The sequence below is a fragment of the Salvelinus fontinalis genome, chromosome 37 (assembly GCF_029448725.1).
Source record: "Salvelinus fontinalis isolate EN_2023a chromosome 37, ASM2944872v1, whole genome shotgun sequence".
Taxonomy (NCBI): Eukaryota; Metazoa; Chordata; class Actinopteri; order Salmoniformes; family Salmonidae; genus Salvelinus; species Salvelinus fontinalis.
In genome coordinates, this window is record NC_074701.1 from 3,859,330 (window position 1) to 3,879,539 (window position 20,210).

General features: G+C 48.2%; 2 protein-coding genes across 2 annotated transcripts in view; one reads left to right on the forward strand and one right to left on the reverse strand.

Annotated features, from left to right (window-relative positions):
• LOC129835989 (carbohydrate sulfotransferase 15-like) overlaps positions 1-20,210 on the reverse strand; it is a 172,093-nt gene that overhangs the window by 79,587 nt on the left and 72,296 nt on the right. The gene's annotated exons all lie outside the window — the stretch shown is intronic.
• On the forward strand, positions 14,541-18,396 carry LOC129835903 (proline-rich protein 36-like). Its single transcript, XM_055901609.1, has 2 exons — positions 14,541-14,562; positions 16,670-18,396. Exons 1-2 carry the CDS (start codon positions 14,541-14,543, stop codon positions 18,394-18,396), a joined length of 1,749 nt encoding a protein of 582 aa, XP_055757584.1.

A 20,210-nucleotide genomic window follows, 5' to 3' on the forward strand; every position in this document is an offset into this window, starting at 1 on the left:
ATTCACATTTCGTCTTTATAAGGCTGCAGGAAATACTTTATAAGGCTGCAGGAAATACCTTATAAGGCTGCAGGAAATACTTCATAAGGTTGCAGGAAATACTTTATAAGGCTGCAGGAAATACTTTATAAGGTTGCAGGAAATACTTTATAAGGCCGCAGGAAATACTTTATAAGGCCGCAGGAAATACTTTATAAGGCCGCAGGAAATACTTTATAAGGCTGCAGGAAATACGAATCACTGATGCATTCTGTTCAAGTCGTATGATATTATGATCAACTTGACAAATTAATACATTTTCAACACATTCAGTTGATTCGCTACTTAAGCTCAATACATTTTTGGATATTGTTGAATTACGGTTCGAATGTCTGGATTCTGGGATTTCGTCCACGTTCTCCGCATCAAATATTTTATACCACTGACATTAGACTACCCATGGTCCCTGTGAGGACAGAGACAAGTACTATTATGTAAACACTGACACACACTCATTTTATACTACTGACACACACACACACACACACGCACACGCACACGCACACGCACACGCACACGCACACACGCACACGCACACACGCACACACACGCACACACACAAATAATGACTTATAACTGCATTCATAATGCCTTATGATACACTGAGTGCATTATAACACCTGTTATGAGCTGTCACAACAACTCCAAGTGTTACCAATATGACTTTGTTATAGAAAGAGTGTTGTCGAAAGAGAACATAAAACATCACGTTGGAAAGTTACTGCCTCCACACACTGTACTATACTATAGGTTATACCCAACACAGACATAACAGATAGAGAGAGAGCAAAGAGAGAGGGAGAGAGAGAGACAGATAGAGAGACAGAGAGAGAGAGACTGGAGCACAGTGAGAGAGAGAGGGAGAGAGAGAGAGAGGGGGAGGGAGAGGGAGGGAGAGAGAGAGAGAGAGAGAGAGAGAGAGAGAGAGAGAGAGAAAGACTGGAGCACAGTGAGGAGAGAGAGGGAGAGAGGGAGAGAGGGAGAGGAGGATAGGGAAATAGTTTTTTAAAGGCAGTTTTATCTTTTCCCAGCATGCAGTTGTAAGTCAACGACAACACAAGGAGGTCTGTAAGGATTAGGAAGACTTTTTAGCAATTTCCTGTTAATCAGTTACAGTACAGTTTGTTCTCTCTCTCTCTCTCTCTCCCTATCTCTTTCGCCTCTCTCTCTCTCTCTCTCTCTCTCTCTCTCTCTCTCTCTCTCTCTCTCCCTCTCTCTCTCTCTCTCTCTCACTCTCTCTCTCTCTCTCTCTCTCTCTCTCTCTCTCTCTCTCTCTCTCTCTCTCCTCTCTCTCTCTCTCTCTCTCTCTCTCTCTCTCTCTCCTCTCTCTCTCTCTCTCTCTCTCTCTCTCTCTCTCTCTCTCTCTCTCTCTCTCTCTCTCTCTCTTTCTCTCTCTCTCTCTTCGCCCCCCCTCTCTCTCTCTCTTCGCCCCCTCTCTCTTTCTCTTTCCCCCTCTCTTTCTCTTTCCCCCTCGCTCTCTCTTTGCCCCCTCTCTCTCTTCGGCCCCCTCTCTCTCTTCGGCCCCCTCTCTCTCTCAGAGAGTATAGCCTTGGAGGATTTGTCTATTGCTTTGAATACAACAAGCAGTGTCATTATCAGGTCCAACTGCAGCCCAGCCCGTGCCGTTAATATTCTTTACCAAAGGTTTGAGGAAGTGGGTCTCTTTCTTGTTGCCCCGGTGTTGAATGTGTAACAGAGTTTAGATCGTACAGTACCGTAAACTCCCTCCACAGCTTCACATTTTAAAATAAATAAAATACATTTTAGTCATTTAGGAGTCGCTGTTATCCAGAGCGACTTACAGGAGAATTGAGGTTCAGTGCCTGGCTCAAGGGCACAATAACATATTTTCACCTAGCCGGCTCCAGGATTCGAACCAGCGACCTGTTGGTTACTTGGCCACCACTCGGCTACCTTCAACCCACCGGCGGACCAGGGTGTCATTTGGAACACATCCTCTTCCTGAAGGGAGACAGACAGACCCGGTCTCTTCCTGAAGGGAGACAGACAGACCCGGTCTCTTCCTGAAGGGAGACAGACAGACCCGGTCTCTTCCTGAAGGGAGACAGACAGACCCGGTCTCTTCCTGAAGGGAGACAGACAGACCCGGTCTCTTCCTGAAGGGAGACAGACAGACCCGGTCTCTTCCTGAAGGGAGACAGACAGACCCGGTCTCTTCCTGAAGGGAGACAGACAGACCCGGTCTCTTCCTGAAGGGAGACAGACAGACCCGGTCTCTTCCTGAAGGGAGACAGACAGACCCGGTCTCTTCCTGAAGGGAGACAGACCCGAGACGAGAGAAGGCTGTTCCACAAAGCTAGTTGATTCCCTCTCCCTGTCCATCCTGTGTTTGTGAATGTGTGTGTGTGTGTGTGTGACAGGCTACAAACACATTTTTAAATCGTTTTTTTTGTACATATTGTATTTTTTTTACTCCTTTTTTCTCCCCAATTTCATGGTATCCAATTGGTTGTTACAGTCTTGTCTCATCGCTGCAACTCCAGTACAGACTCGGGAACGGACTCGGGAATGGCCAGGTGCTAGTGCACGATGGGACAGGAACCTCCCTGCCGGCCAAACCCCGCCCTAACCCGGACGACGCTGGGCCAATTGTGCGCCGCCCCATGGATCTCCTGGTCACGGCCGGGTGCGACAGAGCCTGGACTCAAACCAGGTTCTCTAGTGGCACAGCTAGCACTGCGATGCAGCGCCTTAGACCACAGCACCACTCAGGAGGCCCATGTAAAGGGGTCTCTAATGAGGTATTAATACCACAGCTATCTGTTACCACCACACTGAGGATGTAAAGGGGTCTCTAATGAGGTATCAATACCACTGCTATCTGTTATCACCACACTGAGGATGTAAAGGAGTAATGAGGTATCAATACCACAGCTATCTGTTATCACCACACTGAGGATGTAAAGGGGTAATGAGGTATTAATACCACAGCTATCTGTTACCACACTGAGGATGTAAAGGGGTCTCTAATGAGGTATTAATACCACAGCTATCTGTTACCACCACACTGAGGATGTAAAGGTGTAATGAGGTATTAATACCACAGCTATCTGTTACCACCACACTGAGGATGTAAAGGGGTCTCTAATGAGGTATCAATACCACAGCTATCTGTTACCACCACACTGAGGATGTAAAGGTGTCTCTAATGAGGTATTAATACCACAGCTATCTGTTATCACCACACTGAGGATGTAAAGGAGTAATGAGGTATTAATACCACAGCTATCTGTTACCACCACACTGAGGATGTAAAGGAGTAATGAGGTATTAATACCACAGCTATCTGTTACCACCACACTGAGGATGTAAAGGGGTCTCTAATGAGGTATTAATACCACAGCTATCTGTTACCACCACACTGAGGATGTAAAGGTGTAATGAGGTATCAATACCACAGCTATCTGTTATCACCACACTGAGGATGTAAAGGTGTAATGAGGTATCAATACCACAGCTATCTGTTATCACCACACTGAGGATGTAAAGGGGTCTCTAATGAGGTATTAATACCACAGCTATCTGTTATCACCACACTGAGGATGTAAAGGGGTCTCTAATGAGGTATCAATACCACTGCTATCTGTTATCACCACACTGAGGATGTAAAGGAGTAATGAGGTATCAATACCACAGCTATCTGTTATCACCACACTGAGGATGTAAAGGGGTCTCTAATGAGGTATCATACCACAGCTATCTGTTATCACCACACTGAGGATGTAAAGGGGTCTCTAATGAGGTATTAATACCACAGCTATCTGTTATCACCACACTGAGGATGTAAAGGGGTCTCTAATGAGGTATCAATACCACAGCTATCTGTTATCACCACACTGAGGATGTAAAGGGGTCTCTAATGAGGTATCAATACCACAGCTATCTGTTACCACCACACTGAGGATGTAAAGGGGTAATGAGGTATTAATACCACAGCTATCTGTTATCACCACACTGAGGATGTAAAGGTGTAATGAGGTATCAATACCACAGCTATCTGTTACCACCACACTGAGGATGTAAAGGGGTCTCTAATGAGGTATTAATACCACAGCTATCTGTTACCACCACACTGAGGATGTAAAGGTGTAATGAGGTATCAATACCAAAGCTATCTGTTACCACCACACTGAGGATGTAAAGGAGTAATGAGGTATTAATACCACAGCTATCTGTTATCACCACACTGAGGATGTAAAGGGGTCTCTAATGAGGTATTAATACCACAGCTATCTGTTACCACCACACTGAGGATGTAAAGGAGTCTCTAATGAGGTATTAATACCACAGCTATCTGTTACCACCACACTGAGGATGTAAAGGGGTCTCTAATGAGGTATTAATACCACAGCTATCTGTTATCACCACACTGAGGATGTAAAGGGGTCTCTAATGAGGTATTAATACCACAGCTATCTGTTACCACCACACTGAGGATGTAAAGGAGTCTCTAATGAGGTATTAATACCACAGCTATCTGTTACCACCACACTGAGGATGTAAAGGAGTCTCTAATGAGGTATTAATACCACAGCTATCTGTTATCACCACACTGAGGATGTAAAGGAGTCTCTAATGAGGTATTAATACCACAGCTATCTGTTACCACCACACTGAGGATGTAAAGGAGTCTCTAATGAGGTATTAATACCACAGCTATCTGTTATCACCACACTGAGGATGTAAAGGTGTAATGAGGTATTAATACCACAGCTATCTGTTACCACCACACTGAGGATGTAAAGGTGTAATGAGGTATTAATACCACAGCTATCTGTTATCACCACACTGAGGATGTAAAGGGGTAATGAGGTATCAATACCACAGCAATCTGTTACCACCACACTGAGGATGTAAAGGTGTAATGAGGTATCAATACCACAGCTATCTGTTACCACCACACTGAGGATGTAAAGGGTCTCTAATGAGGTATTAATACCACAGCTATCTGTTATCACCACACTGAGGATGTAAAGGTGTCTCTAATGAGGTATTAATACCACAGCTATCTGTTATCACCACACTGAGGATGTAAAGGGGTCTCTAATGAGGTATTAATACCACAGCTATCTGTTATCACCACACTGAGGATGTAAAGGTGTCTCTAATGAGGTATTAATACCACAGCTATCTGTTACCACCACACTGAGGATGTAAAGGGGTCTCTAATGAGGTATTAATACCACAGCTATCTGTTATCACCACACTGAGGATGTAAAGGAGTAATGAGGTATCAATACCACAGCTATCTGTTATCACCACACTGAGGATGTAAAGGAGTCTCTAATGAGGTATCAATACCACAGCTATCTGTTATCACCACACTGAGGATGTAAAGGGGTCTCTAATGAGGTATTAATACCACAGCTATCTGTTACCACCACACTGAGGATGTAAAGGAGTAATGAGGTATTAATACCACAGCTATCTGTTATCACCACACTGAGGATGTAAAGGTGTAATGAGGTATCAATACCACAGCTATCTGTTACCACACTGAGGATGTAAAGGGGTCTCTAATGAGGTATCAATACCACAGCTATCTGTTACCACCACACTGAGGATGTAAAGGGGTAATGAGGTATCATACCACAGCTATCTGTTATCACCACACTGAGGATGTAAAGGGGTCTCTAATGAGGTATCAATACCACAGCTATCTGTTATCACCACACTGAGGATGTAAAGGGGTAATGAGGTATCATACCACAGCTATCTGTTATCACCACACTGAGGATGTAAAGGGGTCTCTAATGAGGTATTAATACCACAGCTATCTGTTACCACCACACTGAGGATGTAAAGGGGTCTCTAATGAGGTATTAATACCACAGCTATCTGTTATCACCACACTGAGGATGTAAAGGGGTCTCTAATGAGGTATTAATACCACAGCTATCTGTTACCACCACACTGAGGATGTAAAGGAGTAATGAGGTATCAATACCACAGCTATCTGTTATCACCACACTGAGGATGTAAAGGTGTAATGAGGTATCAATACCACAGCTATCTGTTATCACCACACTGAGGATGTAAAGGGGTCTCTAATGAGGTATTAATACCACAGCTATCTGTTACCACCACACTGAGGATGTAAAGGTGTAATGAGGTATTAATACCACAGCTATCTGTTATCACCACACTGAGGATGTAAAGGGGTCTCTAATGAGGTATTAATACCACAGCTATCTGTTACCACACTGAGGATGTAAAGGGGTCTCTAATGAGGTATCAATACCACAGCTATCTGTTACCACACTGAGGATGTAAAGGGGTCTCTAATGAGGTATCAATACCACAGCTATCTGTTACCACCACACTGAGGATGTAAAGGGGTCTCTAATGAGGTATTAATACCACAGCTATCTGTTATCACCACACTGAGGATGTAAAGGGGTAATGAGGTATTAATACCACAGCTATCTGTTATCACCACACTGAGGATGTAAAGGAGTAATGAGGTATCAATACCACAGCTATCTGTTATCACCACACTGAGGATGTAAAGGTGTAATGAGGTATTAATACCACAGCTATCTGTTACCACACTGAGGATGTAAAGGAGTAATGAGGTATTAATACCACAGCTATCTGTTACCACCACACTGAGGATGTAAAGGAGTAATGAGGTATTAATACCACAGCTATCTGTTACCACCACAGTGAGGATGTAAAGGGGTCACTAATGAGGTATTAATACCACAGCTATCTGTTATCACCACACTGAGGATGTAAAGGTGTCTCTAATGAGGTATTAATACCACAGCTATCTGTTATCACCACACTGAGGATGTAAAGGGGTCTCTAATGAGGTATTAATACCACAGCTATCTGTTACCACCACACTGAGGATGTAAAGGAGTAATGAGGTATCAATACCACAGCTATCTGTTATCACCACACGGAGGATGTAAAGGGGTCTCTAATGAGGTATTAATACCACAGCCATCTGTTACCACACTGAGGATGTAAAGGGGTCTCTAATGAGGTATCAATACCACAGCTATCTGTTACCACCACACTGAGGATGTAAAGGGGTCTCTAATGAGGTATTAATACCACAGCTATCTGTTACCACCACACTGAGGATGTAAAGGAGTAATGAGGTATTAATACCACAGCTATCTGTTATCACCACACTGAGGATGTAAAGGGGTCTCTAATGAGGTATTAATACCACAGCTATCTGTTACCACCACACTGAGGATGTAAAGGAGTCTCTAATGAGGTATCAATACCACAGCTATCTGTTACCACCACACTGAGGATGTAAAGGGGTCTCTAATGAGGTATTAATACCACAGCTATCTGTTACCACCACACTGAGGATGTAAAGGAGTAATGAGGTATTAATACCACAGCTATCTGTTATCACCACACTGAGGATGTAAAGGGGTCTCTAATGAGGTATTAATACCACAGCTATCTGTTACCACCACACTGAGGATGTAAAGGAGTAATGAGGTATTAATACCACAGCTATCTGTTACCACCACACTGAGGATGTAAAGGGGTCTCTAATGAGGTATTAATACCACAGCTATCTGTTACCACCACACTGAGGATGTAAAGGGGTCTCTAATGAGGTATTAATACCACAGCTATCTGTTATCACCACACTGAGGATGTAAAGGAGTAATGAGGTATCAATACCACAGCTATCTGTTACCACCACACTGAGGATGCCCCCAAAATGGAACCCTATAGCCATGTAGGACGCAGGATGAGATATGGAGCTCCACACAACCCCTTTATCGCACGGTCTAATATCTCTCCTTAGGTCTCTATTATCTCTGCTATCTCTAATGTCTCTCACGTCTCGCACGTCTCCTCTCACGTCTCGCACGTCTCCTCTCACGTCTCGCACGTCTCCTCTCACGCCTCGCACGTCTCCTCTCACGTCTCGCACGTCTCCTCTCACGTCTCGCACGTCTCTCCTGTCACTCCTGTCACTCCTGTCACTCCTGTCACTCCTGTCACTCCTGTCACTCCTGTCTCTCCTGTCTCTCCTGTCTCTCCTGTCTCTCCTGTCTCTCCTGTCTCTCCTGTCTCTCTTGATAATCTTCAACCGTTTCAATGTTTTATTTTCACTAGACTGGAGTGTTCCTGTAGTTCTATGTGTTGATCTATCTCTAGACTGGAGTGTTCCTGTAGTTATTATGTGTGTTCATCTATCTCTAGACTGGAGTGTTCCTGTAGTTCTATGTGTTGATCTATCTCTAGACTGGAGTGTTCCTGTAGTTATTATGTGTGTTCATCTATCTCTAGACTGGAGTGTTCCTGTAGTTATATGTGTTGATCTATCTCTAGACTGGAGTGTTCCTGTAGTTATTATGTGTGTTCATCTATCTCTAGACTGGAGTGTTCCTGTAGTTCTATGTGTTGATCTATCTCTAGACTGGAGTGTTCCTGTAGTTATTATGTGTGTTCATCTATCTCTAGACTGGAGTGTTCCTGTAGTTATATGTGTTGATCTATCTCTAGACTGGAGTGTTCCTGTAGTTATATGTGTTGATCTATCTCTAGACTGGAGTGTTCCTGTAGTTATATGTGTTGATCTATCTCTAGACTGGAGTGTTCCTGTAGTTATATGTGTTGATCTATCTCTAGACTGGAGTGTTCCTGTAGTTCTATGTGTTGATCTATCTCTAGACTGGAGTGTTCCTGTAGTTATTATATGTGTTCATCTATCTCTAGAATGGAGTGTTCCTGTAGTTATTATGTGTGTTGATCTATCTCTAGACTGGAGTGTTCCTGTAGTTATATGTGTTGATCTATCTCTAGACTGGAGTGTTCCTGTAGTTATATGTGTTGTCCTATCTCTAGACTGGAGTGTTCCTGTAGTTATATGTGTTGATCTATCTCTAGACTGGAGTGTTCCTGTAGTTATATGTGTTGATCTATCTCTAGACTGGAGTGTTCCTGTAGTTATATGTGTTGATCTATCTCTAGACTGGAGTGTTCCTGTAGTTCTATGTGTTCATCTATCTCTAGAATGGAGTGTTCCTGTAGTTATTATGTGTGTTCATCTATCTCTAGAATGGAGTGTTCCTGTAGTTATTATGTGTGTTCATCTATCTCTAGAATGGAGTGTTCCTGTAGTTATATGTGTTGATCTATCTCTAGACTGTAGTGTTCCTGTTGTTATATGTGTTGATTTATCTCTAGACTGGAGTGTTCCTGTAGTTATATGTGTTGATCTATCTCTAGACTGGAGTGTTCCTGTAGTTATATGTGTTGATCTATCTCTAGACTGGAGTGTTCCTGTAGTTATATGTGTTGATCTATCTCTAGACTGGAGTGTTCCTGTAGTTATATGTGTTGATCTATCTCTAGACTGGAGTGTTCCTGTAGTTATATGTGTTGATCTATCTCTAGACTGGAGTGTTCCTGTAGTTATATGTGTTGATCTATCTCTAGACTGGAGTGTTCCTGTAGTTCTATGTGTTGATCTATCTCTAGACTGGAGTGTTCCTGTAGTTATTATATGTGTTCATCTATCTCTAGAATGGAGTGTTCCTGTAGTTATTATGTGTGTTGATCTATCTCTAGACTGGAGTGTTCCTGTAGTTATATGTGTTGATCTATCTCTAGACTGGAGTGTTCCTGTAGTTATATGTGTTGATCTATCTCTAGACTGGAGTGTTCCTGTAGTTATATGTGTTGATCTATCTCTAGACTGGAGTGTTCCTGTAGTTATATGTGTTGATCTATCTCTAGACTGGAGTGTTCCTGTAGTTATATGTGTTGATCTATCTCTAGACTGGAGTGTTCCTGTAGTTATATGTGTGTTCATCTATCTCTAGACTGGAGTGTTCCTGTAGTTATATGTGTTGATCTATCTCTAGACTGGAGTGTTCCTGTAGTTATATGTGTTGATCTATCTCTAGACTGGAGTGTTCCTGTAGTTATATGTGTTGATCTATCTCTAGACTGGAGTGTTCCTGTAGTTATATGTGTTGATCTATCTCTAGACTGGAGTGTTCCTGTAGTTATTATATGTGCTCATCTATCTCTAGAATGGAGTGTTCCTGTAGTTATTATGTGTGTTCATCTATCTCTAGACTGGAGTGTTCCTGTAGTTATATGTGTTGATCTATCTCTAGACTGGAGTGTTCCTGTAGTTATTATATGTGTTCATCTATCTCTAGACTGGAGTATTCCTGTAGTTATATGTGTTGATCTATCTCTAGACTGGAGTGTTCCTGTAGTTATTATATGTGTTCATCTATCTCTAGACTGGAGTGTTCCTGTAGTTATATGTGTTGATCTATCTCTAGACTGGAGTGTTCCCTGTAGTAACAGAGAGAGAGACAGGGATGGAGGTAGAGAGAGAGGGCTGACTGGGTGGAGAGATGGAACAGACCAGAGAGAGACAGGGATGGAGGTAGAGAGAGAGAGGGCTGACTGGATGGAGAGTTGGAACAGACCAGAGAGAGACAGGGATGGAGGTAGAGAGAGAGAGAGGGCTGACTGGATGGAGAGACTGGCTGGCTGCTCACAACTAGATAGATACAGGGCTTTCCTTCCATCTATGGACCACTGTGTGATCTGGGGGATGCTCAGTGAGAAATATAATTTTCTGATAACAATAATCCTTTATCCAGCAGGCTTCACCAGGGTATCTCCCACAGTCCTCTCTGGCAGGAGACAGGGGCTCACATACAGTACAGAACAACACAGTGTAGTCTAGTACCTTCCAGAATGCTTACATTTGTTCTAGAATGTAGTTCTCAGAGACAGGATAGTAACAGACTACTGTTAGAATGTAGTTCTCAGAGACAGGATAGTAACAGACTACTGTTAGAATGTAGTTCTCAGAGACAGGATAGTAACAGACTACTGTTAGAATGTAGTTCTCAGAGACAGGATAGTAACAGACTACTGTTAGAATGTAGTTTGGCAGAATGATAATACACAGCCAATGAAATCCTATTCTCTCTCTCTCTCTCTCTCTGTGTGTGTGTGTGTGTGTATGTGTAATTAAAATAAAGGGATTCTAGTGGAATAAACAGTGTTCATGCTGAAGGGGTAAATACATCCCACTGAGGCATGAAATTAATTAGACTACAGCATACAGGAGCAGAACTGAACAGGAGCACAACAGAGCAGAGCGGAACCGAGGACAGAGAACAGAACAGAGAACAGAGAACAGAACAGAGAACAGAGAACAGAACCGAGAGCAGAGAACAGAACAGAGAACAGAACAGAGAACAAAACAGAGAACAGAGAACAGAACAGAGAACAGAACAGAGAACAGAACAGAGAACAGAACAGAGAACAGAACAGAGAACAGAGAACAGAACAGAACAGAGAACAGAACAGAGAACAGAGAACAGAGAACAGAACAGAACAGAACAGAACAGAGAACAGAACAGAGAACAGAGCAGCGAACAGAACAGCGAACAGAACAGCGAACAGAGAACAGAACAGCGAACAGAACAGAGAACAGCGAACAGAACAGAGAACAGAGAACAGAACACAGAACACAGAACAGAGAACAGAGAACAGAGAACAGGACAGAACAGAACAGAGAACAGAGAACAGAACAGAGAACAGAACAGAGAACAGAGAACAGAACAGAGAGCAGAACAGAGAACAGAACAGAGAACAGAACAGAGAACAGAACAGCGAACAGAACAGCGAACAGAGAACAGAACAGAGAACAGCGAACAGAACAGCGAACAGAGAACAGAACAGAACAGAGAACAGAGAACAGAACAGCGAACAGAACAGCGAACAGAACAGCGAACAGAACAGAACAGAGAACAGAGAACAGAACAGCGAACAGAACAGAGAACAGCGAACAGAACAGAGAACAGAGAACAGAACAGAGAACAGAGAACAGAGAACAGAGAACAGAGAACAGAGAACAGGACAGAACAGAGAACAGAACAGAACAGAGAACAGAGAACAGAGAACAGAACAGAGAACAGAACAGAACAGAGAACAGAGAACAGAACAGAGAGCAGAACAGAGAACAGAACAGAGAACAGAACAGCGAACAGAGAACAGAACAGAGAACAGAGAACAGAGAACAGAGAACAGAGAACAGAACAGAGAACAGAACAGAGAACAGAACAGAGAACAGAACAGAGAACAGAGAACAGAACAGAACAGAGAACAGAACAGAGAACAGAGAACAGAGAACAGAACAGAGAACAGAACAGCGAACAGAACAGCACAGAAAACAGAACAGAGAACAGAGAACAGAGAACAGAACAGAGAACAGAACAGAGAACAGAACAGAGAACAGAGAACAGAACAGAGAACAGAGAACCTGGCCTGAGGCTCCGTCAAACCGTCACAGTCGGGTGAAAGCCATCATGTCAATGATATCTACGTTAAACAACTCAAAGCTGAAGATCAATATTCCTGACGGTGGCTCAGCTGGAGATCAATAGTCCTCATGGTGGCTCAGCTGGTGATCAATATTCCTCATGGTGGCTCAGCTGGAGATCAATATTCCTCACGGTGGCTCAGCTGGAGATCAATATTCCTCATGGTGGCTCAGCTGGAGATCAATAGTCCTCATGGTGGCTCAGCTGGTGATCAATATTCCTCATGGTGGCTCAGCTGGAAATCAATATTCCTGACGGTGGCTCAGCTGGAGATCAATATTCCTGACGGTGGCTCAGCTGGAGATCAATATTCCTGACGGTGGCTCAGCTGGAGATCAATATTCCTCATGGTGGCTCTGCTGGAGATCAATATTCCTCATGGTGGCTCTGCTGGAGATCAATATTCCTGACGGTGGCTCAGCTGGAGATCAATATTCCTGACGGTGGCTCAGCTGTGCATTCAGCTCTTTCTTCAGAAGACATGAATCCATGGGTTGTGAGTCGTCCTTCAGAAGACATGAATCCATGGGTTGTGAGTTGTCCTTCAGAAGACATGAAGCCATGGGTTGTGAGTCGTCCTTCAGAAGACATGACGCCATGGGTTGTGAGTTGTCCTTCAGAAGACATGAATCCATGGGTTGTGAGTTGTCCTTCAGAAGACATGAAGACATGGGTTGTGAGTTGTCCTTCAGAAGACATTATGCCATGGGTTGTGAGATGTCCTTCAGAAGACATGAATCCATGGGTTGTGAGATGTCCTTCAGAAGACATTATGCCATGGGTTGTGAGTTGTCCTTCAGAAGACATGAATCCATGGGTTGTGAGTCGTCCTTCAGAAGACATGGGTTGTGAGTTGTCATCCAACAGATTCTGCTGAGTCACATACAGAGCCTATTTAGGGCTGACCAGGGATCAGGACATAATCTAGTCAAGTGAGACACTATAACACTCTGCTGAGTCACATATGGAGCCTATTTAGGGCTGACCTGGGATCAGGGCATAATCTAGTCAAGCGAGACACTATAACATTCTGCTGAGTCACATATGGAGCCTATTTAGGGCTGACCTGGGATCAGGATATAATCTAGTCAAGCGAGACACTATAACATTCTGCTGAGTCACATATGGAGCCTATTTAGGGCTGACCTGGGATCAGGACATAATCTAGTCAAGTGAGACACTATAACATTCTGCTGAGTCACATATGGAGCCTATTTAGGGCTGACCTGGGATCAGGACATAATCTAGTCAAGTGAGACACTATAACATTCTGCTGAGTCACATATGGAGCCTATTTAGGGCTGACCTGGGATCAGGGCATAATCTAGTCAAGCGAGACACTATAACATTCTGCTGAGTCACATACAGAGCCTATTTAGGGCTGACCTGGGATCAGGACATAATCTAGTCAAGTCAGATACTATGTATGGAATCTATCCAGGGCTGCATCGATTTATTTAAATATCTCTATGTGTAGCCAACTGTAAAACAATTCACCGGGGGGATTGAACTTGATCATAATAAACTAATTTTAGAGGCCAAAACGTCCGTCACATTTTTTGGAGGGTTTGACCGTTCTGCCGATTGTAATTTCCATAGGTTTTCTAGGGCAGACCTGGACATTTGGCACTTGCTAGGTATCTTAGCACCCAATAGGGTGCCAGCCCTGGTTTAAAGTAGTGCACTATATAGGGTATAGGGTGCCAGCCCTGGTTTATAGTAGTGCACTATATAGGGAATAGGGTGCCAGCCCTGGTTTAAAGTAGTGCACTATATAGGGAATAGGGTGCCAGCACTGGTTTAAAGTAGTGCACTATATAGGGTATAGGGTGCCAGCCCTGGTTTAAAGTAGTGCACTATATAGGGAATAGGGTGCCAGCCCTGGTTTATAGTAGTGCACTATATAGGGTATAGGGTGCCAGCCCTGGTTTAAAGTAGTGCACTATATAGGGAATAGGGTGCCAGCCCTGGTTTATAGTAGTGCACTATATAGGGAATAGGGTGCCAGCCCTGGTTTAAAGTCGTGCACTATATAGGGAATAGGCTGCCACTTGGGACTCAGACGCAGTGTCATTTACACCATATCCTGACCTGGGTTCAATAACCTGCTACTGGAAATCATGTATCCAGGTGAAGATGGAAGTTGACATACTCTTAGGTACAGGAATACACGCCACTGCTCTCAATAGTAAGTTGAGATCACGACGGAGTTCCTAAAAAAATAGAGGCCCCTTAAACGGGGTTCCCTTATGCCTGGAACCGGCCCTGACAGAGGGAGAGGAACCGGCCCTGACAGAGGGAGAGGTACCGGCCCTGACAGAGGGAGAGGTACCGTCCCTGACAGAGGGAGAGGAACCGGCCCTGACAGAGGGGGAGGAACCGGCCCTGACAGAGGGGGAGGAACCGGCCCTGACAGAGGGGGAGGTACCGGCCCTGACAGAGGGAGAGGAACCGGCCCTGACAGAGGGAGAGGTACCGGCCCTGACAGAGGGAGAGGAACCGGCCCTGACAGAGGGAGAGGAACCGGCCCTGACAGAGGGAGAGGAACCGGCCCTGACAGAGGGAGAGGAACCGGCCCTGACAGAGGGAGAGCCACCGGCCCTGACAGAGGGAGAGCCACCGGCCCTGACAGAGGGAGAGCCACCGGCCCTGACAGAGGGAGAGGCACCGGCCCTGACAGAGGGAGAGGAACCGGCCCTGACAGAGGGAGAGGAACCGGCCCTGACAGAGGGAGAGGAACCGGCCCTGACAGAGGGAGAGGAACCGGCCCTGACAGAGGGAGAGGAACCGGCCCTGACAGAGGGAGAGGAACCGGCCATGACAGAGGGAGAGGAACCGGCCATGACAGAGGGAGAGGAACCGGCCATGACAGAGGGAGAGGAACCGGCCATGACAGAGGGAGAGGAACCGGCCCTGACAGAGGGAGAGGAACCGGCCCTGACAGAGGGAGACGAACCGGGCCTGACAGAGGGAGAGGTACCGGCCCTGACAGAGGGAGAGGAACCGGCCCTGACAGAGGGAGAGGAACCGGCCCTGACAGAGGGAGAGGAACCGGCCCTGACAGAGGGAGAGGAACCGGCCCTGACAGAGGGCGAGTCACCGGCCCTGACAGAGGGAGAGGAACCGGCCCTGACAGAGGGAGAGGAACCGGCCCTGACAGAGGGAGAGGAACCGGCCCTGACAGAGGGAGAGGAACCGGCCCTGACAGAGGGAGAGGAACCGGCCCTGACAGAGGGAGAGGAACCGGCCCTGACAGAGGGAGAGGAACGGGCCCTGACAGAGGGAGAGGAACCGGCCCTGACAGAGGGAGAGTCACCGGCCCTGACAGAGGGAGAGTCACCGGCCCTGACAGAGGGAGAGGAACCGGCCCTGACAGAGGGAGAGGAACCGGCCCTGACAGAGGGAGAGTCACAGGCCCTGACAGAGGGAGAGTCACCGGCCCTGACAGAGGGAGAGTCACCGGCCCTGACAGAGGGAGAGGAACCGGCCCTGACAGAGGGAGAGGAACCGGCCCTGACAGAGGGAGAGGAACCGGCCCTGACAGAGGGAGAGTCACAGGCCCTGACAGAGGGAGAGTCACCGGCCCTGACAGAGGGAGAGGAACCGGCCCTGACAGAGGGAGAGGAACCGGCCCTGACAGAGGGAGAGTCACAGGCCCTGACAGAGGGAGAGTCACCGGCCCTGACAGAGGGAGAGGAACCGGCCCTGACAGAGGGAGAGGAACCGGCCCTGACAGAGGGAGAGGAACCGGCCCTGACAGAGGGAGAGGAACCGGCCCTGACAGAGGGGGAGGCACCGGCCCTGACAGAGGGAGAGGAACCGTCCCTGACAGAGGGAGAGGAACCGGCCCTGACAGAGGGAGAGGAACCGGCCCTGACAGAGGGAGAGGAACCGGCCCTGACAGAGGGAGAGGTACCGGCCCTGACAGAGGGAGAGGTACCGGCCCTGACAGAGGGGGAGGGAACCGGCCCTGACAGAGGGGGAGGAACCGGCCCTGACAGAGGGGGAGGAACCGGCCCTGACAGACGGAGAGGCACCGGCCCTGACAGAGGGGGAGTCACCGGCCCTGACAGAGGGGGAGGAACCGGCCCTGACAGAGGGGGAGTCACCGGCCCTGACAGAGGGGGAGTCACCGGCCCTGACAGAGGGGGAGGAACCGGCCCTGACAGAGAGGGAGGAACCGGCCCTGACAGAGGGAGAGGAACCGGCCCTGACAGAGGGAGACGAACCGGCCCTGACAGAGGGAGAGGAACCGGCCCTGACAGAGGGAGAGGAAACGGCCAAGAGAGCCAAGACCCTGCCCTCCTGCCCCCTGCCCCCTGGAAACACTCCACCATCCGAGGCCAAGACCCTGCCCTCCTGCCCCTTGTACCCTGGAAACACTCCACTATCCGAGGCCAAGACCCTGCCCTCCTGCCCCCTGTACCCTGGAAACACTCCACCATCCGAGGCCAAGACCCTGCCCTCCTGCCCCCTGTACCCTGGAAACACTCCACCATCCGAGGCCAAGACCCTGCCCTCCTGCCCCCTGTACCCTGGAAACACTCCACCATCCGAGGCCAAGACCCTGCCCTCCTGCCCCCTGTGCCCTGGAAACACTCCACCATCCGAGGCCAAGACCCTGCCCCCTGTACCCTGGAAACACTCCACCATCCGAGGCCAAGACCCTGCCCTCCTGTACCCTGGAAACACTCCACCATCCGAGGCCAAGACCCTGTCCTCCTGCCCCCTGTACCCTGGAAACACTCCACCATCCGTGGCCAAGACCCTGCCCTCCTGCCCCCTGTACCCTGGAAACACTCCACTATCCGTGGCCAAGACCCTGCCCTCCTGCCCCTGTACCCTGGAAACACTCCACCATCCGAGGCCAAGACCCTGCCCTCCTGCCCCCTGTACCCTGGAAACACTCCACCATCCGAGGCCAAGATCCTGTCCTCCTGCCCTCCTGCCCCCTGGAAACACTCCACCATCCGAGGCCAAGACCCTGCCCTCCTGCCCCCTGTACCCTGGAAACACTCCACCATCCGAGGCCAAGACCCTTCCCTCCTGCCCCCTGTACCCTGGAAACACTCCACCATCCGAGGCCAAGACCCTGCCCTCCTGCCCCCTGTACCCTGGAAACACTCCACCATCCGAGGCCAAGACCCTGCCCTCCTGCCCCCTGTACCCTGGAAACACTCCACCATCCGAGGCCAAGACCCTGCCCTCCTGCCCCTTGTACCCTGGAAACACTCCACTATCCGAGGCCAAGACCCTGCCCTCCTGCCCCCTGTACCCTGGAAACACTCCACCATCCGAGGCCAAGACCCTGCCCTCCTGCCCCCTGTACCCTGGAAACACTCCACCATCCGAGGCCAAGACCCTGCCCTCCTGCCCCCTGTCGCCTGGAAACACTCCACCATCCGAGGCCAAGACCCTGCCCTCCTGCCCCCTGTACCCTGGAAACACTCCACCATCCGAGGCCAAGACCCTGCCCCCTGTACCCTGGAAACACTCCACCATCCGAGGCCAAGACCCTGCCCTCCTGTACCCTGTACCCTGGAAACACTCCACCATCCGAGGCCAAGATCCTGTCCTCCTGCCCCCTGGAAACACTCCACCATCCGAGGCCAAGACCCTGCCCTCCTGCCCCCTGTACCCTGGAAACACTCCACCATCCGAGGCCAAGACCCTGCCCTCCTGCCCCCTGTACCCTGGAAACACTCCACCACCCGAGGCCAAGACCCTGCCCCCCTGCCCCCTGTACCCTGGAAACACTCCACCATCCGTGGCCAAGACCCTGCCCTCCTGCCCCCCTGTACCCTGGAAACACTCCACCATCCGTGGCCAAGACCCTGCCCCCCTGCCCCCTGTACCCTGGAAACACTCCACCATCCGAGGCCAAGACCCTGCCCTCCTGTACCCTGGAAACACTCCACCATCCGAGGCCAAGACCCTGCCCTCCTGCCCCCTGTACCCTGGAAACACTCCACCATCCAAGGCCAATTTCTGACAACCAGAGCCAGTTCAGCACTTTCCCAGGTCCTTATCTTTTATTCATTGTTATGTCATTTCCTTGGCACTGGTACCGTGTAGACTTTCCCACTGTGTCCCAAACGGCACACTATTTACATTTAACCAGGGCCCTATTCCCTTTGTAGTGCACTACTTTAGACCAGGGCCCTATTCCCTTTGTAGTGCACTACTTTAGACCAGGGCCCTATTCCCTTTGTAGTGCACTACTTTAGACCAGAGCCCTATTCCCTTTGTAGTGCACTACTTTAGACCAGGGCCCTATTCCCTTTGTAGTGCACTACTTTAGACCAGGCCCCATAGGGTTCCATTTGGGACATGCCCCGTGTAGAAGCAGCCTGTGCAGAACAGTGTCGTCTCTCCACAGAACAGCTTAACATGAATAAATCAACAAGGTAAAACTTATTCTAATTTATGCTTGTATGATATTTAGAACACAACGAATAAAATAATTTACAAAAATAAAAAATAAAAATTCTTACGTAACAACAATTCATCTATATTTTGTTTCCCGGTAAAGAGGACACTCAACAACAAACTTTCAAGTTATTCTGGTTTTCAGATAATTATTTTGTCTCCTTTTACCCATAACCCCCCCCCCAGCGTGTCTTTTTGTTTCGTTTTTCTTTGTCGTCGTGTTCTGAATATCTAACAGAGGCTCTGCATAAGTTACTACTATCTCTGATTGATGTTCCCAACATCCTCTCTGGTCTCCTCTCCTGTCTACCTGGTGACCCTCAGGCTGATGTTCCCAACATCCTCTCTGGTCTCCTCTCCTGTCTACCTGGTGACCCTCAGGCTGATGTTCCCAACATCCTCTCTGGTCTCCTCTCCTGTCTACCTGGTGACACTCAGGCTGATGTTCCCAACATCCTCTCTGGTCTCCTCTCCTGTCTACCTGGTGACCCCCAGAATGATGTTCCCAACATCCTCTCTGGTCTCCTCTCCTGTCTACCTGGTGACCCTCAGGCTGATGTTCCCAACATCCTCTCTGGTCTCCTCTCCTGTCTACCTGGTGACCCTCAGGCTGATGTTCCCAACATCCTCTCTGGTCTCCTCTCCTGTCTACCTGGTGACCCTCAGGCTGATGTTCCCAACATCCTCTCTGGTCTCCTCTCCTGTCTACCTGGTGACCCTCAGGCTGATGTTCCCAACATCCTCTCTGGTCTCCTCTCCTGTCTACCTGGTGACCCCTAGGCTGATGTTCCCAACATCCTCTCTGGTCTCCTCTCCTGTCTACCTGGTGACCCCTAGGCTGATGTTCCCAACATCCTCTCTGGTCTCCTCTCCTGTCTACCTGGTGACCCCCAGAATGATGTTCCCAACATCCTCTCTGGTCTCCTCTCCTGTCTACCTGGTGACCCTCAGGCTGATGTTCCCAACATCCTCTCTGGTCTCCTCTCCTGTCTACCTGGTGACCCCTAGGCTGATGTTCCCAACATCCTCTCTGGTCTCCTCTCCTGTCTATCTGGTGACCCCCAGGCTGATGTTCCCAACATCCTCTCTGGTCTCCTCTCCTGTCTACCTGGTGACCCCCAGGCTGATGTTCCCAACATCCTCTCTGGTCTCCTCTCCTGTCTACCTGGTGACCCTCAGGCTGATGTTCCCAACATCCTCTCTGGTCTCCTCTCCTGTCTATCTGGTGACCCCCAGGCTGATGTTCCCAACATCCTCTCTGGTCTCCTCTCCTGTCTACCTGGTGACCCTCAGGCTGATGTTCCCAACATCCTCTCTGGTCTCCTCTCCTGTCTACCTGGTGACCCCCAGGCTGATGTTCCCAACATCCTCTCTGGT